Source organism: Chamaea fasciata, unplaced genomic scaffold, assembly GCF_029207755.1.
Source record: "Chamaea fasciata isolate MVZ Bird 193981 ecotype frontalis unplaced genomic scaffold, bChaFas1.0.hap1 SCAF_2, whole genome shotgun sequence".
Taxonomy (NCBI): domain Eukaryota; kingdom Metazoa; phylum Chordata; class Aves; order Passeriformes; family Sylviidae; genus Chamaea; species Chamaea fasciata.
The window spans coordinates 405,842-430,302 of NW_027094087.1; the positions used below are offsets into that span (position 1 = coordinate 405,842).

Here is a 24,461-nt window from a genome sequence, read left to right on the forward strand (position 1 = left end):
CTCTGGGCAACGTCACTGTGGCAGTGCCTTGGCTGATTTTGATACTCCTTGGATGATTTTGGTATTCCTTGGATTATTTTGATATTCCTTGTATGATATTGGTATTCCTTGGCTTATTTAGATATTCCTTGGCTTATTTTGATACTCCTTGGATTATTATGATAGTACTTGAGGTTATTTTGATATCCCTTGGGTTGTTTTAGTAGTACCTGGGGTTATTTTGGCAGTGTTTTGGAACAGTTTTTGGGCTGCGTGTCTCTGCTTTTGCCTCGGGGTGCATTTTGTAGGACAAGCAGTAACCAAGGGCTGAACATTACAGCACGGTGTCAAACTCTGCCCTGTTGCAATGAAGAGCAGAGCTGAGCGGCTGAGGGGTTCTTTTTTTTTTCTGCCTGGGAGAGGAGGGATGACAGTGAATAAAGACAAGATAATAATGGTTTAAAAGAAAAGCATTCACTGAGGGATTGATTTACTGCAGGCTTAATGGAGGGTTGCATGGAGAGTTTGCCCAGCAGAGGAAGGTGAGCTGAAATACACGGAAAAGTTTCCCTTCTCTCAGAGAATAAACACAGCTCTCTGTGCACATCCTAATTACCCTCCTTCCAGGGAAAGGTAATATTTCCCAACAGGTGCCAGAAGTCTCCCTGAGGATCTCAGGAGCCGAGCCGCCCGGAGTCAGCGGGGACATCGGGAACCATTTCACACCCACAGCTTCACCCGTCACGCGGTTTGTAAGGACACCGGCGCACACCTTTCCTCTCAGTTTGTCTTTGCAGAGCCGGAGCGTGGGAGCAGCCCCTCGCAGCCTCTCGGAGCGGCCGATCAATCCAGAGGACAGAGCAGGGGCCGGCGGTTCCTATTAGCCGGGAATCGCTGCAGGGCCTCGCCCACGGCTGAGGAGGGCCCGGGTCTGCCGGCCTTCTCTTCCAGCTGGGAGATCCAAACCTGCGGGGCTTCAGAGACCTTGGCTCGAGTGTGAGTGTCCCCCCCGGGTCCCCCCGTGGCCAGCTGTCCTGGCTGCAGGTCCTGCGCTCCTGCCTGCAGCTTCTGGACACCAAAGGCCACATCCCTGCTGCCTGGGCTTCCTATTCCAGTAATCCCAAATGAACTCAAGCGCCCCCAGGTCGATTTAAATTACCTCAAGTAAACTCAGTCACGACCTAGAAATGACCCCAATGACCCAGAAATGACCCCAAAGTGACCCTGAATGACCCGAATGACCTAGAAATGACCCTGAACGACCTTGAACTGACCTCCGGTGACCTAATTTCGAGGTTTGAAATGACCTAAAGTAACCCCTGGAAAATCGAAAAATTCTCAAATGACCCAATGACCTAGAAATGACCCCAATGACCTAGAAATGACCCCAATGACCTAGAAATGACCTTCAACTGACCCCGGTGACCCCAAAATGACCTTGAATGACCCGAATGACCTAGAAATGACCCTGAACGACCTTGAACTGACCTCTGGTGACCTAATTTCGAGGTTTCAAACGACCTAAAGTAACCCCTGGAAAATCGAAAAATTCTCAAATGACCCAATGACCTAGAAATGACCCCAATGACCTAGAAATGACCCGAATGACCTAGAAATGACCTTCAACTGACCCCGGTGACCCCAAAATGACCTTGAATGACCCGAATGACCTAGAAATGACCCTGAACGACCTTGAACTGACCTCTGGTGACCTAATTTCGAGGTTTCAAACGACCTAAAGTAACCCCTGGAAAATCGAAAAATTCTCAAATGACCCAATGACCTAGAAATGACCCCAATGACCTAGAAATGACCCGAATGACCTAGAAATGACCTTCAACTGACCCCGGTGACCCCAAAATGACCTTGAATGACCCGAATGACCTAGAAATGACCCTGAACGACCTTGAACTGACCTCTGGTGACCTAATTTCGAGGTTTGAAATGACCTAAAGTAACCCCTGGAAAATCGAAAAATTCTCGAATGACCCAATGACCTAGAAATGACCCCAATGACCTAGAAATGACCCCAATGACCTAGAAATGACCTTCAACTGACCCCGGTGACCCGAAAATGACCTTGAATGACCCGAATGACCTAGAAATGACCCTGAACGACCTTGAACTGACCTCCGGTGACCTAATTTCGAGGTTTCAAACGACCTAAAGTAACCCCTGGAAAATCGAAAAATTCTCGAATGACCCAATGACCTAGAAATGACCCGAATGACCTAGAAATGACCCCAATGACCTAGAAATGACCTTCAACTGACCCCGGTGACCCGAAAATGACCTTGAATGACCCGAATGACCCCGAAATGACCTGGATCTGACCTCCAGTGACCCCTGTGACTTCAAGTTACCCTGATGAAGCTCTCAAATGACCTGGAGCACCCTGTACAAATGCTCCTTAATGTCTGTCAGAGCAGCCTGGGTTCCCAAATCAGCTCCTGTGATTCCCACAGACACAAGCTGAGATAAGTCTGATTTAGGTTTTTATTTTATTTCAATTATGAAAAAAAAAAAAAAAGAAAAAAAAAGAAAAAAAAAAAAAGAAAAAAAAAAAAAAAAAAAAAAGCAGCAGCAGCACTTTGCCCTTGTTGAGATGTTGCACAGCAAATTCCCATTCTGCTGATGAGCTGCTGCTGGTGCACTGTTGTTGGCACCTGCTGCTCTTCAGCCCTCAGCAGCCCCACGCCACAGCAGAGGGGTCCTCAGAGGGCAGGCAGGGTGTTCAGTGGGCCGGTGCCTTCTGTCCCTGCAGCCGCTGTCCCAAAAGCCCGGCCAGGTCCTTTGGGGTCTCTGAAACGCCCGTTTCTGGGACCGGCTGTGCCGAGACCGGAGCAGCCGTGACTCCAGAGGAGCTTCCTGGGCTGGATGTCGCTCTTCTCAGTTCCCCTGCGCCGGCTGCTGAGGAGGAGGTGGGTTCTCCATCCCCTGCTCCTGAAGGGAAAACCAGAGGTTACCTTGTGCAGTGTGTCCTCTCTCCCTGGCCGGGGGACATCTGCTCCTGATGGCAGAAGGGTCTGCTCTTCCTCTGAAGGTTCCGTTCTCATTACGGAGCTCTGCTGCTCTGGGCATCCAGCAGGCAAGGTGCTCGTGGTGCTGCAAGGCTCAGCTTGTTTCCAGGCAGGACTGCTTGGCTCCTTCCCCCGGGATGATGTCACTCAGGGGTCGTGCAGAGGGGTTTGATGCCATTAGCAGAGAGATTCCCCGGGGGGAGTTGCCAGAGACGAGTCCTGCAAGAGAGGAAGAACACTGCCTCACCTGTCTGAGCAGCTTATGGAGACGGTGACAGAACTCACACTTTGGGTTCGTCTCTTACTGCCACCCAAGACTGCCCAGGGACCTCAGGAGTCCCCACATCCCCTCCAGCAACCCCTGTGTCCTCAAGCAGCCCCTGGGGTTCTGCGCCCTCAGCTCCCAGGGAGCAGCAGCCCGTCTGCAAATCAGACTCTCCCACAGCTCCCCTCCCAGCCTGGTCCCTCCATTCATCTCCTCTCCTCAGCAGCAGGATCTGAGCAAGCCAGAGAATTCACCTGGCTCAGGGTGGCCCTTCAGTTCTGCTGCGCACAGCCAGTACAGAGTCTTAACCTGGGTTAAAAACCCAAAAGCGACGAATGTTGTTCCACGGGAAAAGCACACACCGAGTCAGTGGACGCTCCTGGCCTCTCCCAGCCCTGTACAGCGAGTCTGGAGGGGATGGGCAGAGGCAGCTCTGGATGGAACACCCACAGTGGGAATTCCCATCCACACAGTCACCACGAGCGCCTGAATCAAATGCGCCTGCTCACCTTCCCCACGGAGCAAAAGAACATCTGAACATTTGTTCCCCCTTTGGCATAAAATTCCAGTCAGACACGGAAGTTCCTGGGACTACCAGGAAACACGTCTTGGCCCAGAGAGGGCTCCAGTGTGGTGAGCCCCTGGTAGAACAGCAGATCCTGACACCCTGAGCAATCTATTCGAATATTCCAGATCCTGACACCCCGAACGATCCACTGTCGTGTTCTTTTTTACAAATGGCACATGGATTCCTTCCCAGCTGCTGTCCCGTGGCTGCCCCTGCCCTCTGCTCCCGGGGCTCCCTGCACGTTTCCCCCTCAGGGCTTGTTCAGACTGTGCCATTATCCCTGCCTGTTCCTTTGCCTTCTCCTCAGCCCTTCCTTCACATCCGTCACACACCTGATGTGCCTTTCTGACCAATTCCTGCCACCTCTCCATCCCCTGCTCCCACTGCCCGGGGCCTCTCAGCCCCCACAGCCACCAAATTCTCTCCAAAATCACTCACCCCACCCATGGCGCAACCACAAGCCCTTCGTGTACCAGGCCAGCTTTGGTGACACGTTGTCTCTTATATGGCACCCCAAAGATGGTCCCTGTACCCTACAGGGCACCCCAAAGCCACTCCCTGTACCTTACAGGGCACCCCAAAGCCGGTCCTGTACCCTACAGGGCACCCCAAAGCCGGTCCCTGTACCCTACAGGGCACCCCAAAGCCGGTCCCTGTACCCTACAGGGCACCCCAAAGCCGGTCCCTGTACCCTACTCAGCACCCCAAAGTCGGTCCCTGTACCCTACAGGGCACCCCAAAGCCGGTCCCTGTACCCTACAGGGCACCCCAAAGCCGGTCCTGGACCCTACAGGGCACCCCAAAGCCGGTCCCTGGACCCTACAGGGCACCCCAAAGCCGGTCCCTGTACCCTACAGGGCACCCCAAAGCCGCTCCATGTACCTTCCAGGCACCCCAAAGCCGTCCCTCTCTCTCCCCCTCTCTCCCCCTCTCCTGCTTTTTTCCCTCCCTCCCTCCCTCTCTCTCTCTCCCGGGGCTGCCGCTCCCTCCATCCCAGGCCGATCCCGGCCGCATGGCCCGATGTTCCGGGCACGTTCAGCCGCCCCGAGCCGCCCCCACCATCCCCCGGTGAAACTCCAGTTTCAGCCCCGCGTTCCGGAGCTCGGGCTGTGCAGAGCCGTGTCCGTGCCAGGAGCCAAACCCTGCCCCAGAGGTGCTGCCCCAAGGCGGGAGAGACACCGGGACCCGTGTCAGGGGCGCTCACACCCACAGCTTCACCCGCGGAGCTGTTTGGAAAGACGGGAGCTTCCCTCCCGACCCTTGGCTTTGGCTCCTCACCACTGGATCGGCTCTTTCCAGACTAAAGCGGAGGAACGCATTTCCCCACTGCCAGGCACAGACAGCTTCGGTGTTTTTATAAAGCTCCTCTCTGATTCAGCCTCGGGGTTTACATTCTGCTTGGGGTTCTGCTAGAGAATAAACAAAGTGGCTCTGGTTCCTTGGGAAATAAAATCTACATTTTAGTTTGATTTAGTGCTGCTTCCCCAGACTTGCTCAGCAGAAGTTTCCTGAAGCAAACGGGTGTTCCAACACCTGAAATGTATACTCATCTCTGAGAGGAAAAGAAAAGACTCTGGAGCAAATAACCCACCACAAGGATGCAGCCAAGGGAATATATTTACGGTCAAAACAACGGCTTAGCAAACACTTCATTCGAGCAGAGGGGGGACGCAGACGTGTTGTTTTGATTTTCAGCCTTCTGATGACTGTTTACGTATTTTTAGTGGAGTTTCTCACAGATGTAACATAAACAAGTAGATTGTTTTCACACACCAGTGTGTAATAGACTTCTAAGATAACCACTGGGGTCAGAGGAGTACCCCCTTTGTCCTCCAATCCCAGACCAAACTCCAAATCCTATTTAAACCCCAAACCGACAACAAACGGCCTTTTTTCTTTCCTCACTTCAACCTGTCGGGTGAGTGTGGTTCTCTCGTGTCCCTACCGGCGACGCAGACAGGCTTTGAGACAAATAAATACAGGCAGCCCGCAGTGCCGAGGGGAGAGGGGCACCGAGACCAAAGGGGATTCTGTTCAAACACGGCCCGGCTCTCCGGGCAATCCGTGTAAACTTCTCCTTTGGTGCTGGGCCGGGGCAGCCAGCCCCACCCGGGTCTGTGCCAGGGCTGCTGCTCCCCACGGCCCCTCCCTGCCCCCAGAACAAACCCCGCTGCTGCGGGGAGACTGACGAGGCGTGATCGCGACCAAACGCTACCCGTGCGGCCAGGAACACACCGCACAGCTCCCTTCGGCACTCCCGCTCTCGTAAAACATTCCTCTTCGCTCCAACGACAACCACCGCAACAAACACCGAGAGCTCGCGGCAACTGCGGCGACAACCCCGACGCGTTTGTGCCAAAAAGGCGCTTCCAAAGCGGAAAGCGCAGACTCACCCGTCCCTGCGGCAGCAGCAGCCGGAGTAACCGCGCTGATGCGGGACCCGCTCCGGCTGCGGGCTCAGCCGATCGCCAGGTGACACACGGGACGGGCTCATCAGCGCTCCGGCTCCCAAACGGCAGCGCTCCCGCCTTTGGAGTCTCCGCGGCGGATCCAGAGGGGCCGGGGGCAGGACGCCCCCCCGGAGCCCGGCAGACCTTGCCCCACACGCCGCCGCCCTCCCCCGGGGCTCAGCGCGGCCCGGCGGCGCCGACTCCACGCGTGGGGCGAAGGATGCGGGAGCCCGAGCGCTCCCTGCCGGGCTTCCCGGGCCGATGGGAGCCCCGGGCTCTCCCGGGGACACCCAAGAGCCCCACGAGGGGGGATCGGCCGCAGGCGGGACTCGATGGTGTGGCCGCCTGTGCTCCATTTGATCCTTTCGATCCGCTCTGGACGCCGCAAAGGGACAGCCCGCCCTCGAGATCCGTCCGGGCTCTCTCTAAAGCCTGCAACAGCAAAACAATTCTTTCTCTCACACACTCACGCCTGCCTGACAACAGCATTCCTTCAGAATATTCAGGGCTGGCTTTGTGCTCTTCACAGCATCCTTTCACTTGCTGTCATTAATTCTTTGCATCTGGCTAAAGATTGCAGGTTTTTTTAATCTTCCCGAGCACCAAGTTATGCTGTTAATATGTCAATTGGCAGGTTGTGGTTGTCTTGGAGCAAAGAACTTCTTTTTTAACATTGTCATGCTAATTTCACCACGGTGGGTCCCTTTCTGTGCTTCCCAAGTGTAAGTTTGGCTTCCGTTTCACTCCAGAAAGCCCAAGTGAGAATCAGATTCCATCACTGACACTGGGCTTGTCCCCTGCCAGTGCCAGCGGGGAGCTGCTGGAGAACCAGGAACAAACGTGCTGGAAATGAGGGAATTTGGGGACCCCCAGACACTCCTAAACTGTCCTTGTGCCTTGTATTTCAGGATAAAAATAATTTCCTTTTCACACAGCTGCCTTAAAAAAATAAAATCATAACTCAGCAGGGCAGAGGAATACAAACAAATGCATTTATTGGTGGACAACAGCTGTAAGGCCTGGAGGGACGGGACGAGGGGGACAGGACAGGACACCCCGCCCCGGACCCCCCTCCCAAGGAGGAGAGCCCCCCGGACCCCCGCCCCGAGCCCCCGGGGACACCCCAGTGTGATGTCGCGACAGGGGGAGCCCCGGCGGTGTCGGGCCGTGTGTTGAACCGGAGGGGGGGACCCGGCCCCGCGGGGGCTGCCAGGGACGGTGGCGGCGCCGGGCCCCGGCCCTCCGGGCTTTATCCGCCGGCGCCCCGTGGCTGCGGGAGACGGAGGGAAAGGGGGACACGGGGAGAAGGGACAGCAGGGGACGAGAAGGGGGTCGGGGTGCGGAGGGAAGCGGGAGGGGAAGAGAGAGGGTGGGAAGGCAGAGGAGGGGGAGAGGGGGAATAGAAGGGGGCAGCGGGGTAGGGACAGGAGAGGAAGGAGCGGTGGGAGAGGAGGGAAGGGTCTAGGGGAGAAAGAAAGGGAATACGGGGAGAAGGAAGGGTAGAGAGGGGGATAGGAGGGGAGGGCGGAAAGAGGAGGGAAAGGGGTCGGCTTTGGGAAGGAGGCGGAAAGGGGGGAAAGGGAGAGAAAGAAGGGGAATAGCGGGAGGAGGAAGGAGGGGTAGAGGGGTGGACACGAGGGGAAGCCGAAGCCCGCTCTGTCCCGGGCTGCGGAGCCCGGACACGAGGGACCCGACCACGACCAGCTCAGAGCGAGCCAACGGCGGCCGAGGCGTTTTCCGGGGCTTAAATCACCTCGGACCCGCCCCCGGTACCGCCCCGGGACCCGCACACCTGAGCCGGCCCCGGGCCCCGCCCCGTGCACCTGGAGCCCCGCCCCGGGACCGCCCGGCCCACCCCCGGTACAGTCAGACCCGCCCCCGGTACCGCCCCGGTACACTCGGCCCCGCCCCGGTACACTCGGGCCCGCCCCCGGTACACTCGGCCCCGCCCCGGTACACTCGGACCCGCCCCGGTACCGCCCGGCCCCGCCCCCGGAACAATCGGACCCGCCCCCGGTACAGTCGGACCCGCCCCCGGTACCGCCCGGCCCCGCCCCGGTACACTCGGCCCCGCCCCCGGTACAGTCGGACCCGCCCCCGGCCCCGCCCCCGGTACAGTCGGACCCGCCCCCGGTACAGTCGGACCCGCCCCCGGTACAGTCGGACCCGCCCCGGTACAGTCGGACCCGGCCCCGGTACCCTCGGGCCCACCCCCGGTACCCTCGGGCCCACCCCCGGTACAGTCGGGCCCACCCCGGTACAGTCGGACCCGCCCCGGTACCGCCCCGGTACACTCGGGCCCACCCCCGGTACCCTCGGGCCCGCCCCCGGTACACTCGGGCCCACCCCCGGTACACTCGGGCCCACCCCCGGTACACTCGGGCCCACCCCCGGTACACTCGGGCCCACCCCCGGTACACTCGGGCCCGCCCCCGGTACACTCGGGCCCACCCCCGGTACACTCGGGCCCGCCCCCGGTACACTCGGGCCCACCCCCGGTACAGTCGGATCCGCCCCCGGTACAGTCGGACCCGCCCCCGGTACCGCCCCGGTACACTCGGGCCCACCCCCGGTACACTCGGGCCCGCCCCCGGTACACTCGGGCCCACCCCCGGTACACTCGGGCCCGCCCCCGGTACACTCGGGCCCGCCCCCGGTACACTCGGGCCCGCCCCCGGTACACTCGGGCCCGCCCCCGGTACACTCGGGCCCACCCCCGGTACCGCCCCGGTACACTCGGGCCCGCCCCCGGTACACTCGGGCCCGCCCCCGGTACCGCCCCGGTACACTCGGGCCCGCCCCCGGTACAGTCGGACCCGCCCCCGGTACCGCCCCGGTACACTCGGGCCCACCCCCGGTACAGTCGGGCCCACCCCCGGTACCGCCCCGGTACACTCGGGCCCACCCCCGGTACAGTCGGACCCGCCCCCGATATACTCGGGCCCACCCCCGGTACAGTCGGATCCGCCCCCGGTACAGTCGGACCCGCCCCGGTACCGCCCCGGTACACTCGGGCCCACCCCCGGTACAGTTGGATCCGCCCCCGGTACAGTCGGACCCGCCCCGGTACCGCCCCGGTACACTCGGGCCCACCCCCGGTACCGCCCCCGGTACACTCGGGCCCGCCCCCGGTACACTCGGGCCCGCCCCGGTACACTCGGACCCGCCCCCGGTACACTCGGGCCCGCCCCGGTACACTCGGGCCCACCCCCGGTACCGCCCCGGTACACTCGGGCCCACCCCCGGTACCGCCCCGGTACACTCGGGCCCGCCCCCGGTACACTCGGACCCGCCCCCGGTACCGCCCCGGTACACTCGGGCCCACCCCCGGTACAGTCGGGCCCACCCCCGGTACCGCCCCGGTACACTCGGACCCGCCCCCGGTACACTCGGACCCGCCCCCGGTACCGCCCCGGTACACTCGGGCCCGCCCCCGGTACCGCCCCGGTACACTCGGGCCCGCCCCCGGTACACTCGGACCCGCCCCCGGTACCGCCCCGGTACACTCGGGCCCGCCCCCGGTACACTCGGACCCGCCCCCGGTACCGCCCCGGTACACTCGGGCCCGCCCCCGGTACCGCCCCGGTACACTCGGACCCGCCCCCGGTACACTCGGGCCCACCCCCGGTACAGTCGGGCCCACCCCCGGTACACTCGGGCCCACCCCCGGTACACTCGGGCCCACCCCCGGTACAGTCGGGCCCACCCCCGGTACAGTCGGACCCGGCCCCGGTACAGTCGGACCCGCCCCGGTACCGCCCCGGTACACTCGGGCCCGCCCCCGGTACACTCGGACCCGCCCCGGTACACTCGGGCCCGCCCCCGGTACCGCCCCGGTACCCTCGGCCCGGCCCCGGCCCCCGCCGCCGGCGCACCGAGCTCCCCGTGCCCGCGGCCGCCCCGCCGCTCTCGCCCTCGCTCTCGGTGCTGCCGGTCGCTCCGGCCGCCGCCCGGCTCCAGCAGCCCCGGCGAGCGCTCCCGCTCCGGGCCCGGCGGCGCCGCCACCGCCTTCGAGCGGCTGTTTCCGCTTGCCATCGGCGTCACGTGACTTCCGCCCTTCCCGCCGCCATCTTTGTTGCGGCTGAAGCCACTTCCGGTCGAGCCGCCATCTCGGTGGCGGCAACCCTAAGGACCCCCTGGTTACCGGCACAAGCGCCTGACTCAATCGACTGCCTTAACCCACCCGCTGCGCGGTTGAACCCACAGCCCGTGTCCGCGCACATGGAGACGGCGCGGAAAAATGCGCCCGGGCGGCGCTGTGGTCGGGGTTTTGCGCAGGCAACCGACTAGACGCACTTGGGGTCCTTGCAGTTTTCCCGCCCTTTTGGCCACCATTTCTGGAAGGTCAAGCGCCTCGCGCCTCGCCGCCATCTTGAAAGTGGCACACGAGACTTCCGGTTTTCCTCACCGCCATCTTTGTTGTGGCTGAAGCGACTTCCGGTCGCGCCGCCATCATGGTCGTGGCGCTCATGAGGACCCCCCCGGCTGTTGACGCAGGCGCCTGACTAAATCGACTGTCTGAACCCGGCCGCGGGCGGCTGAGCCCACAGCCCGCGCATCTGGAAACGCCGCGGAAAATTGCTCCCGGGCGGCGCCGTGGTCGGGGTTCCGCACGGGCAGTCGGCCTGACGTCCCTGAGGGGGGTCCTGGTCTTTTCCCGCCCTTTTTGCCGCCATCTGTGGGCGGTCGGGCGGCAGCGCTGCCCCCGCCGTGCTGCCCTCCTGTGGACGCGCCCCGGTACTGCAGCCCCGGCACGGCGCCGGGCGGGGCTCTCGGCCCGCGGTGCTGCCCTCCTGTGGACACGCCCCGGTACTGCAGCCCCGGCACGGCGCCGGGCGGGGCTCTCGGCCCGCGGTGCTGCCCTCCTGTGGACATGCCTCGGTACTGCAGCCCCGCCGGCGGGCGCGGCCCCGCGGACTCCGCGGAGCGATCGCGCAGCGGAGAACGCGCCCCAAACCTGCCCGGCCCCACGGACAGCGGCTGCGGGTTCGGCCACAGCGACACGGGCTCCTCCGGCCTCTCCGCTGGGGTAACCCCCGGGAAATGGGCGAATGCCAGAGTTCCTTTGGGATGATGGAGCTGCGGTGTTTGGGGATCTGAGATCTCAGCCGCGATCAGGACAATTCAAGTTTACATCCCCTAGAATTGGCTATTTATAACCCTCATCCCCACAGCCCCACTGTGGGAGACTTGAGGGAATTCCCCAGAATTCAGCTGATTTCACTCGCCCTGAGGAGAGGCTCCGGTTGATACTCTAAAGCAGGACAAGGGGGTGGCTGGACACACTCCGGGCTCGTGGTGAGGCCGGCCCTGTGCCCAGGGGCCTTTATCCCTCACCCAGGATGGGCTCACTGGTCTCTCCAAAGGGAGAGATGAGTGGGGCATGCCCCACTGAGCACCCACAAACCTGCCTTTGGCATGGGGGTATCCCCTGCCTCTTCCCTCAGCACTGCTCCTCCTGGCACAGCTTCCTGTTCTTTCTTACGGGCAATAAATCACCCCTATGGGGTCCAACTGCAGCGGGGTCAGAGCTTCCTCCCCTATTTAGGGCATTCTCCCAGCCCTGGAGTGCCACTGCAAAAAGCAACACAAGTGTTATCTGACCTCTCCCTGTGCTGTCAGGGCTCAGCTTCAGCAGGGACAGAATCTGGGATGAGGAAAATAAAGCACTGAGGCCAGTGGGTGCCTCCCTCCATCCCCCCAGATCCTCCCTGGGGCTGCAGAGCTGCTGCTGCAGGGTGGGAGGTGGAGAGCAGAGACCACAGAGGCAGCCAGGCCCGGGCCAGGCCTCAGGGCTCTTGTTTTAGGGTCACCCTGTGTCTCAGGGGTCCCAGCATTTGGAAGAACTTCTGCCCAGTCCCAGTGCTGGCTCCAAAGGTTTATTGGGGAGGGACAAGGGAGGGGGAGAGGGGAAAGGTCACTGTCCCTACGACTGGAGGATGCTTTTCAGGAGTGTTTTCACCTCAGGGCTGAGCCTCTTGGGGAAGAGGATGTCAAAGTAGATGCAGAGGTCCCCCTTGCGCTGGGGGTCCTGGGCCAGTGGCATTCCCTCCCCCGGCACCGTTTTGTAGTACTTGGGGCTGCCAAGCAAAGGAAGGGGCTGACAGGAGCTGTGGGACGATCCCAGCGTGGGAGCCACGATCCCCGGCCCCACCTGCAGAGCCCCACGAGGGTTTCTCAGGTTATTTGCCCCCCCAGCTTCAACCAGGGCCTGTCCTCCTCTCCCAGGCTCCAGCATCCACCTCATCCACCCACACCCAGCCCTCTCCTTGCCCCTGCTCCCAGCAACGTGGCCCCAGACCGGAGGAGCCCCCCACCGTGGGCATCCTCCTCCTCCTCCTCCTGCAGCCCCAAACCCGCTGGAGAAGGCTTCGGAACACCCCGGTGCCAGGGAGGTTCCTCCCCAGTGCCCACTGACCTCTGAGCCCCGTGCCCCCCGGCACTTACTCCACGATGTCGTTGATGGGGATGTTCAGCAGCCTCCCGTCCAGCGTCCACACGTCCAGGGTGCATCCAGCCAGCGCCTGCCGGGCACGGAGCGGCCCCAGGAGCTGCTGCTGCAGCCCCAGGGCCCGGGGGGAAGCTCTGTGCCCTCACCCGGCCCTTTACCTTGGCCAGGGGGATGGTGGCAACATAGAGGAGGTTGTTGTCGATTCTTTTGAACCTTGGGTGAATCTTCTCTTGGACAACAAAGGTGATGTCAGCTGGGATGATGTTCGGGCCCTAATGGAGGGCAAAAAAGATCACACAATCGTGGAATGCCAGGATGGTTTGGGTTGGAAGGGATGTGGAAATTCACTCAGTTCCACCCCCTGCCATGGGCAGGGACGCCTCCCACTAGAGCAGGCTGCCCCAAGCCACATCCAACCTGTCCTTGGAAACCTGAGAATTATTTTATACAGGGAAAACTGACACAAATTCCTGCTCCTCTGTTGCTGTTTCCAGCTGGCTAGAGAGAAGGGAAGGGTACTGTCTTCCCTTAAGAGAAGAAGGAGTCTTTTCTCCAAGATGACTGCTCAGCCAAGAGCAAATCCAAAACTGTTTCTGCCGGGAGGAAAACCGCCCCTTTCAATTATCTACTGGAACAGCCGCCCTGGGGGCCATGGAGTGTCCCTCTCTGGAGACATCCCAGACCCACCTGGATGCTGCAGGTGACCCTGCCTGGGCAGGGCAGTTGGATGATCCCCAGAAACCCCTTCCAAAGCTGACTCCGGTGTGATCCTGTGCTCACCTGGTCTCCTTCCTTCTCGAAGGTGATCCTGGTGCCGCGCTTCCATCCCGGCTGCACGTCAATCGTCAGGATCTTGTCCCTGATGGTGCTGGTCTGGCCGTCCTGGCTCATCACCTGGGGGAGCGCAGCGAGGGGCACACGCAGGGAGGGTCAGCAGTGCTCTGCTCACCTGGGGAAAGCTCTGAATCCCTCCAGGAATGGGGACTCCACTGCTGCCCTGGGCAGCCTATTCCAATGCCTGACCACCCTTTCCGTGCAGGAATTTTCCCTAATATCCAACCCAAACCTCCCCTGGCACAGCTTGAGGCTGTTTCCTCCTGTCCTAGAGCAGGAGAGACTCAGGGCTGGGACCAGGAGACTGGGATAAGGAGGGGGGGGGGAATGCAACTAAGTTCCATTTTACAGCTCTTTCCCTTTTTAAACTGTTTCCTCAAAGCTTCCAAATTGTGCTAAGCTTAGAATTCACCCCAAGGAAGACCTGAAAAATGCCTTGCCATTTCCTTTCCTCCTCCCTCAAGCTCCATCAGGCTGGCAGAAGGCATTAGTACTGTTTCCAGAGCAGTTGGCCTCACTTGTACTGTTGGTCTGTAACGGCTGCAACAAAATACGCCCTCCTGGAAGCAGTTCAGCACTTACTGATCACTTCTTTGTTTTGGCACTTCCCAGCCAGGGCCTGCGGGGCCTCCTGCAGATGCAGGTCTTCGCTGACAAGGCTCCACTTGTGCAGCAGCAGCAGCAGCAGCAGCAGCAGCAGCAAGAGCAGCAGGAGCAGGAGCAGCAGCAGCAGCAGCAGCAGCAGCAGCAGCAGGAGCAGCAGGAGCAGCAGGAGCAGCAGGAGCAGCAGGAGCAGCAGCTCCCTGCTGGAGAGGACGCTGTCGTTCACCTCATCCCCCTAAAAGCCTCAGCAGCAACAGCACGGTGTTCCTGCACAGAGCTGAGGGGGCCGAAGAACTCGGTCAGCCTGGCCAGATCTACGTTAGTCCTGCCAAGAGGAAACACAAGTGCCACGTGTTTTCCTGCGTGCTAATTAATGAGTACAGTTTCTAAGCCTTACTGTGGCAAGGGCCAGAAATGAAGGACCTAGGACTTGACAGCAGCTGTGCATCACACTTTACTTTCTTTCCCCATGTCTTCAAACACCTAAATCCTCCTGTCAGAGAAATCTCGTCCAAATTCACTACTCGACACGCAAACTGAAGGCGAAAAAAGCCATTCATCAACCAGAGACAAAGAAATCCTCCTGGCCTTAATAAAGGTCAAACTGGACAGAGGATGAAATGCAAACTGACCAAAACAAAAAACAAAACAAAGACTTACCCAACATGTTTGATGAAGGTGGCCAAAACATACAGAAACTCATTTACAAGCTGAATAGGAAGGGGTTTCCTCTTCTCCTGGGATTGATTCTTGTTTTCTGTCTTGTCTCCTAAATTTCTTAGCCACAGAGTATGGAGTAAGGAAATAATTTTATTTATCACCTTGTTTTCCAGATCATTAGACATTTCCAAACAATACCTGCTCCTAAGAGCACAAAACTCTGGTTCCCTGTGAGTGCCAGCTCAGGGCTTACTACAGCTTGCTCTGGACTTCTCCATTTCCATTCCTATCGAATTCCATCCCTAACATCCATCAGGAACAGTCAGCCTGCAGCCCAAGCATGCAGTGCAAATGGAATTGTAGAGGTTGCTGTTCCTAAAACACTTCAGTGCGACTCTAACATTACTAATCAAAACTCAGAGGTGAACGTGAGCTAGCTGGGGCAGAACATTCTGTTTATTGTGCTCACAGAGCACACACAGCACAACTCATTAAGAAAACAACACAACCCCCACAGAAACAGCAGTTTTAACCCGAATATGAAACGAAGAAAATTGCCTCTAATTAGCCACCTATGGGAGAAAGAGATTTCAATGTATTTTTATGGCCTTTTTTCTATAAACTTCTGAGGAATTACTCGAGTCTTACCTCAGAACCAAAACTGTAGAAAAGCTGGAAAAAACCTGGTACTTTCCTCAGGTCCAAGTACTGGTGTGACAGAAGGAATCTGTCTCCCTTTATGTACATGTGTCCCTCTGTGAAGAGACAAAGGTGGCACTGTGGAGGGGGACAATGCCAAGTGCCTACCTGTGTGCTGCATCCAGCCTTTCCTTTCTCTTCTGAGGCTGTGCTGCTGCTGCTGGCGAGTGTGTCTGCAGCCAGGTGGGTTCCCACTGCCTCTGGGGATCTGCTGTGTTACTCTGAGCTGCCAGAGAGGAATTAGTCGTTATTCACCTGGGTTGAGCTTCTTCCCGTTTAAAAGTGGGGGAAAAACCCAGGGTGTGTTTACACCACAGAAACTTCTTGTGCTGTGGAATCATGGAGAGGTTTGTGTTGGAAAGGACCTTAAAAACCATCTCATTCCAGCCCTCTGCCACAGGCAGACGCCTTCCACTGTCCCAGCTTGCTCCAGCCTGGCCTCGGACACTTCCAGGGGTGAGGCAGCCACAGCTTCTCTGGGCAACCTGGACAACCAGGACCTCACCACCTGATCATTGCAGTATTAATTAAATTACAAAATTATTAAAAAATTAATTAAAAAAGGAAAAGGCCACTAGAGGGCTCGGGTGGAGGATTTTGTTCTCCAAGCAGCAAAGAGAACAAGTGACTCGGGACAGAATTTTGAACAAACACTGTAAAAAGCAGAGAGAGTGTGTGTGTGTGATGAGCCCAGGTGGGTGTTATTGCAGCAGTCAAGTCTTGTGAGCGGTGGTTGTGCTCCGACAAGGAGCAGGAAGCTGCAGCTTCCCAGAGATCTGCTTTGTGCCAGCAGGCAGTGCTAGAAATGGAGAAAGTGTTTCCGAAGGAGCATTGTTAGAGGCTGGTAACTGTTCATTGTCAAAGTCTGTTTGATTAAAGAAGAAAAGCCAGCTGTGGGGTGTGAAGTGTCTGGGATTTTGCCCGTGGGTAGGCTGGACAGTGAGCTGGAGCTGTAGTGATGCTTTTGGGAGGACAGCAGCAGGCACGAGGTGTTGAATGTACTTTCAGGGTAGAATAACTATTTGCTGTTTGGAAACTGCTGCTGCTGTTGTTTTCCTACTGTACTGGAACTGTTTGATATATTTATACTGTTCCATTTGTGGAACTCCTTTATCTCCTCCCTCTGATCTCGCATCCCTCACTCCTGTGACTGTGAAGGACTGGAATTCTCCTTCCCTTGCCCTGTGACTTTGTTATGCATCGTGTTAAGAGTTTACCTGGTTTGTGCACAGCCTTCCTTGAGTTGTCAGCTGTTCTTTCCCACTTCTCAGACAAGAACAAAGGCTTTTCTCACTTGAGTAGAAAGCAGATCACAGATCAAAGGGCGCTGTGGATGTTGTTTCCGAGGTGCTTCCAGGTAAAACTAGCCTTTTCCAAGGCTGGACAGTGGCTAAAGCTGCGGTCACACAGCCAACTGTGTGTCCCCTCGGTGTGGCGGACAGCCGAGGGCCAGGCCGGAGCCCTGGCACGTCAGGGTTGGGGTACACTGCAGCAGGGAGAGGGTGGAGCACAGGACTGGCATCTGCTGTCCCTGTCCCTCTGAACACAGACATTTCTTCCAGGAGCAGCAGGAAGGGGCTGGTGGGAGCAGTGAGAGGGACCAGAGCATCTCCTGGAGGCTCCAGGGCCCCTCGGTGCTGCTGGCAGAGCACCAGGACCCGGGGACATCCGCCTGGGAGCAGCCAGGGTCGCTGGAAGCTGATGAGTCCTGGCAGGCAGCAGTGCCTGGCTTCACATTCGGGTCTTGTCAATTTAAATGTTAATTTAGTGACTAAATTAATTACCGATGTGCCGAGCCCAGCCCGCCTGGGCTGTCCCCTGGGCTCGGCTCTCCGCAGGCCTCTGAGGCATCTCTGGAGCCCGTCCCTCCTGGGTTCATCCTGCTTGGCTGCCTCTGCCTGCGGGAGGACGTGGCTGGTGCCCCGTGGGCTGGTGCTGGGGAAGGCTGAGGGCTGGTGTCTGGCTGTATGGAGCCTGCTGGAGCACCTGGAATCCCATCTGAGGGCCTGGGGTGGGAGCAGGATCAAGAGCCCCCAAAGCCTGCTCCCCGGGGTCAAAGGGAGACCCTCAACCGAAGTCTGCCAGAAGGGAAACTGAGGCACGGGAAGGGAGAAATGGGCTCAGGGACCCATCCTGCCCGTGCAGAGCAGCATCTCTGAGGCAGAGGAGCCTGAACAATTAGAAGTGATGCAGATGGTCTAAAAATAGGGATTTGTAAATGTCAGGTTGGCGAGTGGCTGGGGAACGTGCTGGGAGGATGGAGCAGCTCTGACCGTGGCCTGTGGCCTGAGGCAGGATGAGGGACCTGCACTGATCTGCCCTGGGTTGATCCTGGCTCTCCGAGAGATCCCCAAACCGCCAGAAGAGGCTGATGTGGGTCATCCTGGACAGCCGGCACCAGAGGACCTTTCTGGGCTCTTTTATCCTGGCAGGAGCCGCAGAGGATCCCAGCTCTGTTTTGGGTGGGAGACGAGCTGGGGGACCCCAGGCCCTCAGCCTAAGTTATTTTCCACTGGCTTTTGATGGGAGCAAACTTCAGTGAAGGCCCAAGGCCCCGTGGGACGATCCCAGGCTCAGGATCTGGGTGATGTGCTGCCAAAACCACCTCAGAGATGTTTGGTCCCCCGCTCTGTGCAGACGACGGGAGCCTGGTGGCACAGGGACAGCCAGCAGATGCTATCCCCTCCACCCCTGCCAGCTTCTCCCTTGTCCCCAGAATCCCACCTGGCCTCAGCGTGCCAAAACCTTGCTTAAACCAGCTGGGAACAGAGGTTTATTTGGAAAAATAATCCAGATTGGGGCAGATTAGTGGAAACATGTCCTTCCCCATCTGCCTGGGCAGTGCTGTGCCAGCTCCCTGAGGGGCTGCCCGGAGCCAGGCCTGGGGAAAACCCAGAGCTCTGCGCATTCCAGGGACTTTGACCTACCCCCTGGCCGAGCTGAGTGTCCCCAGCCCCTGTCCCTCAGGAAAAGTCCCCCAATCCCTGGTGGTGCCACCTCCAGTCCCGTCCTTGCTGCTGGGGACAGGTGGGTGCTCAGCAAGGAACCCCCATCTCCCAACCTGGCTAATTAGAAACATCCACAGCTCCTCGGGAGAAGTCCTTATTAACAATCCCCCTTTCTTGGCAGGGCACAGGAGCCACCTCTGAAGCACAGGAAGGACAAAGAGAGCACTGTCCTGGGTGTGGTGGTCCCAAAGCTGCCCAGTGTTTCAGCTGAACCCTGAAATCCATTTCTGTGGGGTTGTTCCCCTGTGCAAACCCTTCCCTGCTACCAGGAACTCAACCCTGCTTTCTTTGTGCCGCAGTTTCCCCATAATATGAGGGTAATGTCCCTGTCTTGCTTTTCCTAAAGGAATCAACGAAAAGCAGAGGGTATTTTTCCTCCCTCTGAAGGTTTGGGTTAATTTGACAATGGAGGAAGGAACAGGAGGACTAAGGAACCTGGTATGTAGGCTCTCAGGGGTGAAGTTACTCGGGGAGAATTAATTACCATTAATTCTGTGTGTTTCTGCAAGGACAGGCAGCTCGTGGCTGAGTCTCTTCCCTGCCCCAGTGCAGGAGCAGCACAGCCTCGCTCCCAGCGAGGACAAGGGTGATGCTCCAGCCCAGGTATTTCTCCTGGATAAATCCAGCTGCCATCACCACGCTTTTGGGAGTTTTGGCCTCTTCTGCACTAAAGGAGAGCACACTCACCACGGAGCACCTTGGGCCACAGCTGGGATCCCCTGGTGGGGTGACAGGAGCACCTGAACGCCCCCAGGACGTTCTGGGTGCAGGCAGGGCTGCCCATCCCAGCTCCAGCTGCACCCACATCCCCCTGCCCAGCCCAACCTTCCTGCCTGCTGGCTGGATGGGCCCAGGGAACAGCCGAGCTCGGGAAATTAAGGAAGGAAAAGCAGACCTGACAGCCTGTGCTGGCTGCAAAGGACCGGAGGCATTTCATACGCAGGGCATATCAATGGATGTTTTTTGGCTTCTTTTGCCCGTTTGTTTCGGTGATGAGCCACTGCAGGGGGCTCTGAGCACGCTTTGCCTGGTTCATATCACAGATGCTGTTTCTATCCTGCATTTCCTTTGGCTCCAGGAGCTGCTGGGGTAACTTTCCACTCAGGCAGCAGCTCCTGCCACAAGCTTGGGACACTGGGAGGTCCACATTCCCTCATGGAAAGGGACTGCATGCAAACATGATGGCAGCTGGGGTTCTCCAAACACAGGGCTGCCTTTGGGAACCCAAGAAGCACATTTGGAGTCTCAGCTCAGTGACAATGTCCCAATCCAGAGGTTCCCTGGTCCTGCTCCTTCGTCATGTGCGGGGTATGCGCTGTACAGAATAATATTGATGCTAACAAGCCACAGGAATTGTGCTCCCACAGCTGGTTTTCCACCCCCATCCTACCCCCTGTACGTCACCTGAGGGGGCTTGGTGTCCCTGGAGGGCTCTCACTGCACCCAGCCCGGAGGGCCAGGATGCTGCGAACCTTTCGGTGCCGAAAGGAGAAGTGCCCTCATCCCTGGGGAATCAAAGCCACCCCCTCCCTCCCTCCCTCCCTCTGGAAAAGCTGGAGCAACCCGCTGCCCACACCAGCCACCCCTTCAGAGAAAGGGCTTTGGGCTCAGCCAGTGTTTGGCCACTTCTCGTTCTGCCTGGAGGCGATTTCCTTCCCTTATCTATTGCCAGGCTCCGGTGCCTGCTGCCAGACCGGTGCTCTGTTCCCTGCTCCAAAAACCTCCTCTGTCCACAGAGCCCTCCAGGCTTCTCCCTGCTCCATGCCCACTCTCACCGGGGCTCCCCATCCCTGTCCCCACGACCAGATGCTGCACCCTGGGGTCACAGCTGGGCTGTGCTCTGCCAGATGTGCAAATCCACCCCGCTGCCCCTTCTCCTGCTCAGGGGCTGCGGCTTGGCTGCACTGGGGTGGGGAAGGAAGGGAGGAGGGGGGGAACTGAACGAAGGCGAGGGCAGGGTGAGATTTGTCCCCCTGTAACTGACTGCAAGGAGTGACAAGGTGGCACCAGAACCCACAAGCTCCGGTGGGGGGGAAACCACAGGAAAAGGTCTTCAAAATGCAAGAAGTTTTGCAAAGAGCTAAGCCGTGGGGATCTCGGGATTCCCCAGGAGCCAGGAGAGAGTGGGGAACCAGCTCCCTGCTCAGCAGGAGCAGCTGAGAGCATCCAGGAAGATCGTTTTGATTCCCAGTGCTGTATCCCTGCTCGAACACAGCCCAGCCGCAGGCTGTTCCCACTCTCCTTTCCCAACTGACCCACCTCGATACCTGGATTTCAAGGGGAAGAAGTTCAAAGGGGAAAAATGCAAAGGATCCTGCACCAGGCTGCATCCCCCCCCCCCCCCGCCCCAGAGCCTCCGGGCAAGCCCGTGATGGAAATAACAGTGCTTTCCACCTGGCAGCCGAGCTCAGGAAACACAACTCCCGCAGAACTCTCACTTCAGAGGCGGCACAGCGGGCACCAGCCGCTCCCGAGCGTCCCCGGACACCGGCAAACCCTGGCGCCGGCCCCGGCTGCTCCCAGCCGTGCTCCTCACGCCGGCCGCCCCGCCTGCACCCGCCGCCCGCCGTGCAGAAAGGCAAACGCCGATGGATCGAAAGGCAACGCTTCCCTTTGCATCCCGGCACCGAAACTCGGCGTCGGAAGACGCCACACTGCAAAAGCTGCAGCCTCCTTTGGGGAAGCCCCGGAGATGCTCAGCGCTCCGGCACCTCCTGGATTAGCTACCGAGCCACCCGGGAGTGAAAGATTGCTTGAGAAAACTGTTACCTGGATCATCTTCCTGAGCCTGAGATCTGTGCACAAGCCACACAAAACCCCTCTGCGTCCCTGGCCACCAAACCAGCTGGGGAAGAGAAGTTCCTGGGCACCGATGAGAAGAGAGGAGCCCACAGCTCCCTTCCTCCGGGAAACCAACCGCAGTAACTTCGCCTCAGCCTTGGGGATGTTTGGAAATCGTTTGCAAGGAGCTTCATAGAAAATAGACGATGGAGTGGGTGCAGCTTTCAATATATTTGCTCTAGGATATAGTAACAGGCACTAAAGCAAACACGGGCAGGGGAATTAGGGCGGGAGCTTCTGCTTCGCTCGTTTTAAATCACAAAGCGCCGAGACAGCCAGGTCTACGCTACATTCTAGAGTCAAAGGGCTGCCCCCGCGTGCCCCGGGGAACATGCACGCAGCCGGCAGAGGCGTTTCCTACAGCTGCATCGCCTTGTGCCTAGAACCAGCTGGAAATGTCATCGAACAAAACTAAATGGACAAACGGGCTCGGAAAAGCACGTCGCTTCCCGGGGGGGGGGGGGGGGGGAGCAGCCGGACGAAGCGTTCTTCTCTTTTGCAGCGAAAAGGGGGGAAAAAAAATCCATCAAGTTAAACTTTGCACCTGTCAAATAGAAATCTAATAGGAAAGAGAGCTGTACATGGTCAAAGTCAAGTCCAGGCTCCAGGAAGGTCCAGGAGGACAGTTTCAGGTATTGCCCGCGGCTTCCGGGGCTGCGCCAGGCGAGCGCCCGGGTGCGAGTGCCGAGCGGCGCATCCCGCGGGCCGGAGGGGCCCGCCGCCAGGCGCGCCAGCCGCCCGCTCCTCCGGGAGCGCCGGGGCCGTGCGTGCCGGCAGCCCGCGGGGCCGAGCCGGGCCTGCTCCCGCCGGCGGCCACCGCCCCGGGGGAACGGTGCGGCCCGGCAACCTGCAGGGTCGGAGGGGGCGCGGGAGGGGGGAGCCGGCCCGGGGCCCTGAGGGAGGGGGGGGTCACCCCGCTCCGGCGCACGCCGGCGCCCACCCCGAGGCCGGCTCGTCCTCGGGGACGGCTTTTCGGCGGGGCCGCGGCGAGGGCCGCCCGGGTGCCGGGGGCGCCGTCAGAGGCCGGGGGTGCCGGCGCAGCGCGGGTCGGCGTCCTGCTCGTAGCGGTAGTGGTAGCCCTCCATCTGGTCGCGGCACGCCTCGCGCAGGTTGTGCAGCCAGCGCTTGATGCCGCGGCGGTTCAGGTAGAGCACCATGAGGAAGACGACGCCGATGAGCGCCAGCACGATGCCGAAGAAGACGTAGGAGGCCGTCTCCAGGCGCCCGGGCTCGCCGCCGTCGCCGGGCCCGCAGGCCAGCGCCTCGGGGCGCAGGCGCAGCAGGGCCGTGCCGCGCAGCCCCGGCGGCCCCGCGCAGCGCAGGCTCCGCGCGTCGAGCACGCGGGCGGCGGCGGCGCGCAGCCAGGCCAGGAAGGGCCGCAGGCCGCAGTCGCAGCTCAGCGGGTTGGCGCCCAGGCTGAGGCGCAGCCCCCGCAGCTCGGGCGCGTCCAGGCTGCGCAGCTCGGCGGCCGCCAGCCGCTGCAGGGAGTTGTTCCGCAGGTCCAGCTCCTCCAGGCCGGGCGGCAGCAGGGCGGCCGGCAGCGCCCGCAGCGCGTTGCCCGCCAGCTCCAGGCGCCGCAGGCTGAGGTTGCGCACGGCCAGGGCGAGCTGCTCCTCGAGCGGGGCCGCCAGCAGCGCCTGGTTCAGCTGCAGCGTGCGCAGCAGCGGCGCCCCGGCGAAGGCGCCGGCGGCCACCGACAGCAGCGGGTTGTGGCTCAGGTCGAGGGTGCGCAGGGCGGGCAGGCCCTGCAGGGCCATGTCCTCGATGGCGCGGATGTTGTCGTGGCGCAGGCGGAGCAGGCGGAGGTCGCGCAGCGGGCGGGCGGCGAAGGCGGCGCGGGACAGGACGCTCAGGTTGCTGCCGGCGATGCTGAGGTTGTGCACGGCGGCCGGCAGCTCCCTCGGCGGCTCCTCCAGCCTCTCGTAGCGGCACTGCACCAGCTCCGGGGTGGCCACGCAGTAGCAGGCGGAGGGGCAGGCGGCGGGGGCGGCGGCGGGGGGCACGGCCAGCGGCAGCAGGGCGAGCCCCAGCCAGGGCAGCCAGCGCCCGCCGCCCGCCGGCCGCGCCTGCCTGCGGGCCATGCCGCCTGCGCGGGCATGCAGCGCCGGGGCCGGGCCGGGGGAGCCGGGGGAGCCCGGGGCTCGCTCCTGCCTGGCCGCAGCCCCCCCCGGGGCCGAGCTGCCTCCGGCGCCGCGCCCGCACACGGCGGCTCTGCCGGCAGCGCCGGGCGCGCCGCTGCCCAAATCGGCCCGCGGGGGGGGGGTGCGTGGGGGGGTGGAAGGGGAGGAGAGCGAGGAGGAGGAGAAGGAGGAGGAGGAAGAAGAGAAGGGGACGGGTCGGGGCTGCCCGGCGCTGCGGGATGGGCTGGGGAGCGCCGCGGGCGGCGGCCGTCGGGGGGGGCTGAGCCGGGCTCGGCTGAGCCGGGCACGGCACCGAACCCACCGAGCGCCCGCCGCGGCGGGGTCCCGGGGGCTGGACGGGGCTGGCGCGCTCCCCTCGCTGCCCGAGGAGGGATTCGGGCACGTCGCGGTCCCCGTCAAGCCCGGGGAAGATTTGGAGGCTGTCCCGGTCCTTTCCCAGCAAGGTGGGAGTTGGGGGGCTGCCGCGGTGTGTTCGCCCCAGCCCTGGGGAGGGGATGGGGGCTGTCACGGCGTCTTTCCATCCCAGGGAGGATTTGGGGAATTACCTCAGACACCTTCCATTCCAGGGAGGAACTGGGGGGTTTTCCCAGCTCGCCTCCAGCCGGAGAGGATCTAGGGGCTATCCCACTCCCCTTCCAGCCCCGGTCCCCATTCCCTGACCTGCCCCACAAGCCAGACACCCCGCAGCATCCCTGAGCATTGCACGGTTATCTCCCTCTGCTTCCGAGCCTGCTCGGTCCCCACTGGCATCCCGGGGGCTGCCCAGGGCTGGGGGACACGGGGGGGATCACAAGCCCCTGGTCACGGAGGATGGTGTTGGGATGGGCATGAGATTTTTGGATGCTGGAGCGCTGCGTTCAGAGCCAGATGCAGCAGCCGCAGTTGGATCCCCTTCAGCGCCTGAATACCTCCATGCACTTGAGCTGGGGCTGACATTAAATA

General features: G+C 60.5%; 2 protein-coding genes across 4 annotated transcripts; both read right to left on the reverse strand.

The window, feature by feature from the left end:
• Positions 1-2,574: 2,574 nt before the first annotated feature.
• LOC136303547 (dnaJ homolog subfamily B member 13-like) lies at positions 2,575-14,947 on the reverse strand. Of its 3 annotated transcripts, none has more exons than XM_066207197.1 (5): positions 14,831-14,947; positions 13,514-13,627; positions 12,892-13,005; positions 12,730-12,806; positions 2,575-3,218 (listed from the first exon to the last, which is right to left on the reverse strand). In XM_066207197.1, exons 2-5 carry the CDS (start codon positions 13,622-13,624, stop codon positions 3,143-3,145), a joined length of 378 nt encoding a protein of 125 aa, XP_066063294.1. In that variant the 5' UTR covers positions 13,625-13,627; positions 14,831-14,947; the 3' UTR covers positions 2,575-3,142. The 3 variants fall into 3 exon arrangements, with proteins under 3 accessions (XP_066063294.1, XP_066063285.1, XP_066063289.1); XM_066207188.1 differs by lacking the exon at positions 2,575-3,218 and adding an exon at positions 11,828-12,362 and having other exon boundaries at positions 14,831-14,937; XM_066207192.1 differs by lacking the exons at positions 2,575-3,218; positions 14,831-14,947 and adding exons at positions 11,828-12,362; positions 14,150-14,170.
• Positions 14,948-21,532: 6,585 nt separating this feature from the next.
• Positions 21,533-23,459, reverse strand: TPBGL (trophoblast glycoprotein like). The gene has a single exon (XM_066177318.1). The coding sequence runs from the start codon at positions 23,457-23,459 to the stop codon at positions 22,395-22,397; it is 1,065 nt and encodes a 354-aa protein (XP_066033415.1). The 3' UTR covers positions 21,533-22,394.
• Positions 23,460-24,461: the final 1,002 nt, after the last annotated feature.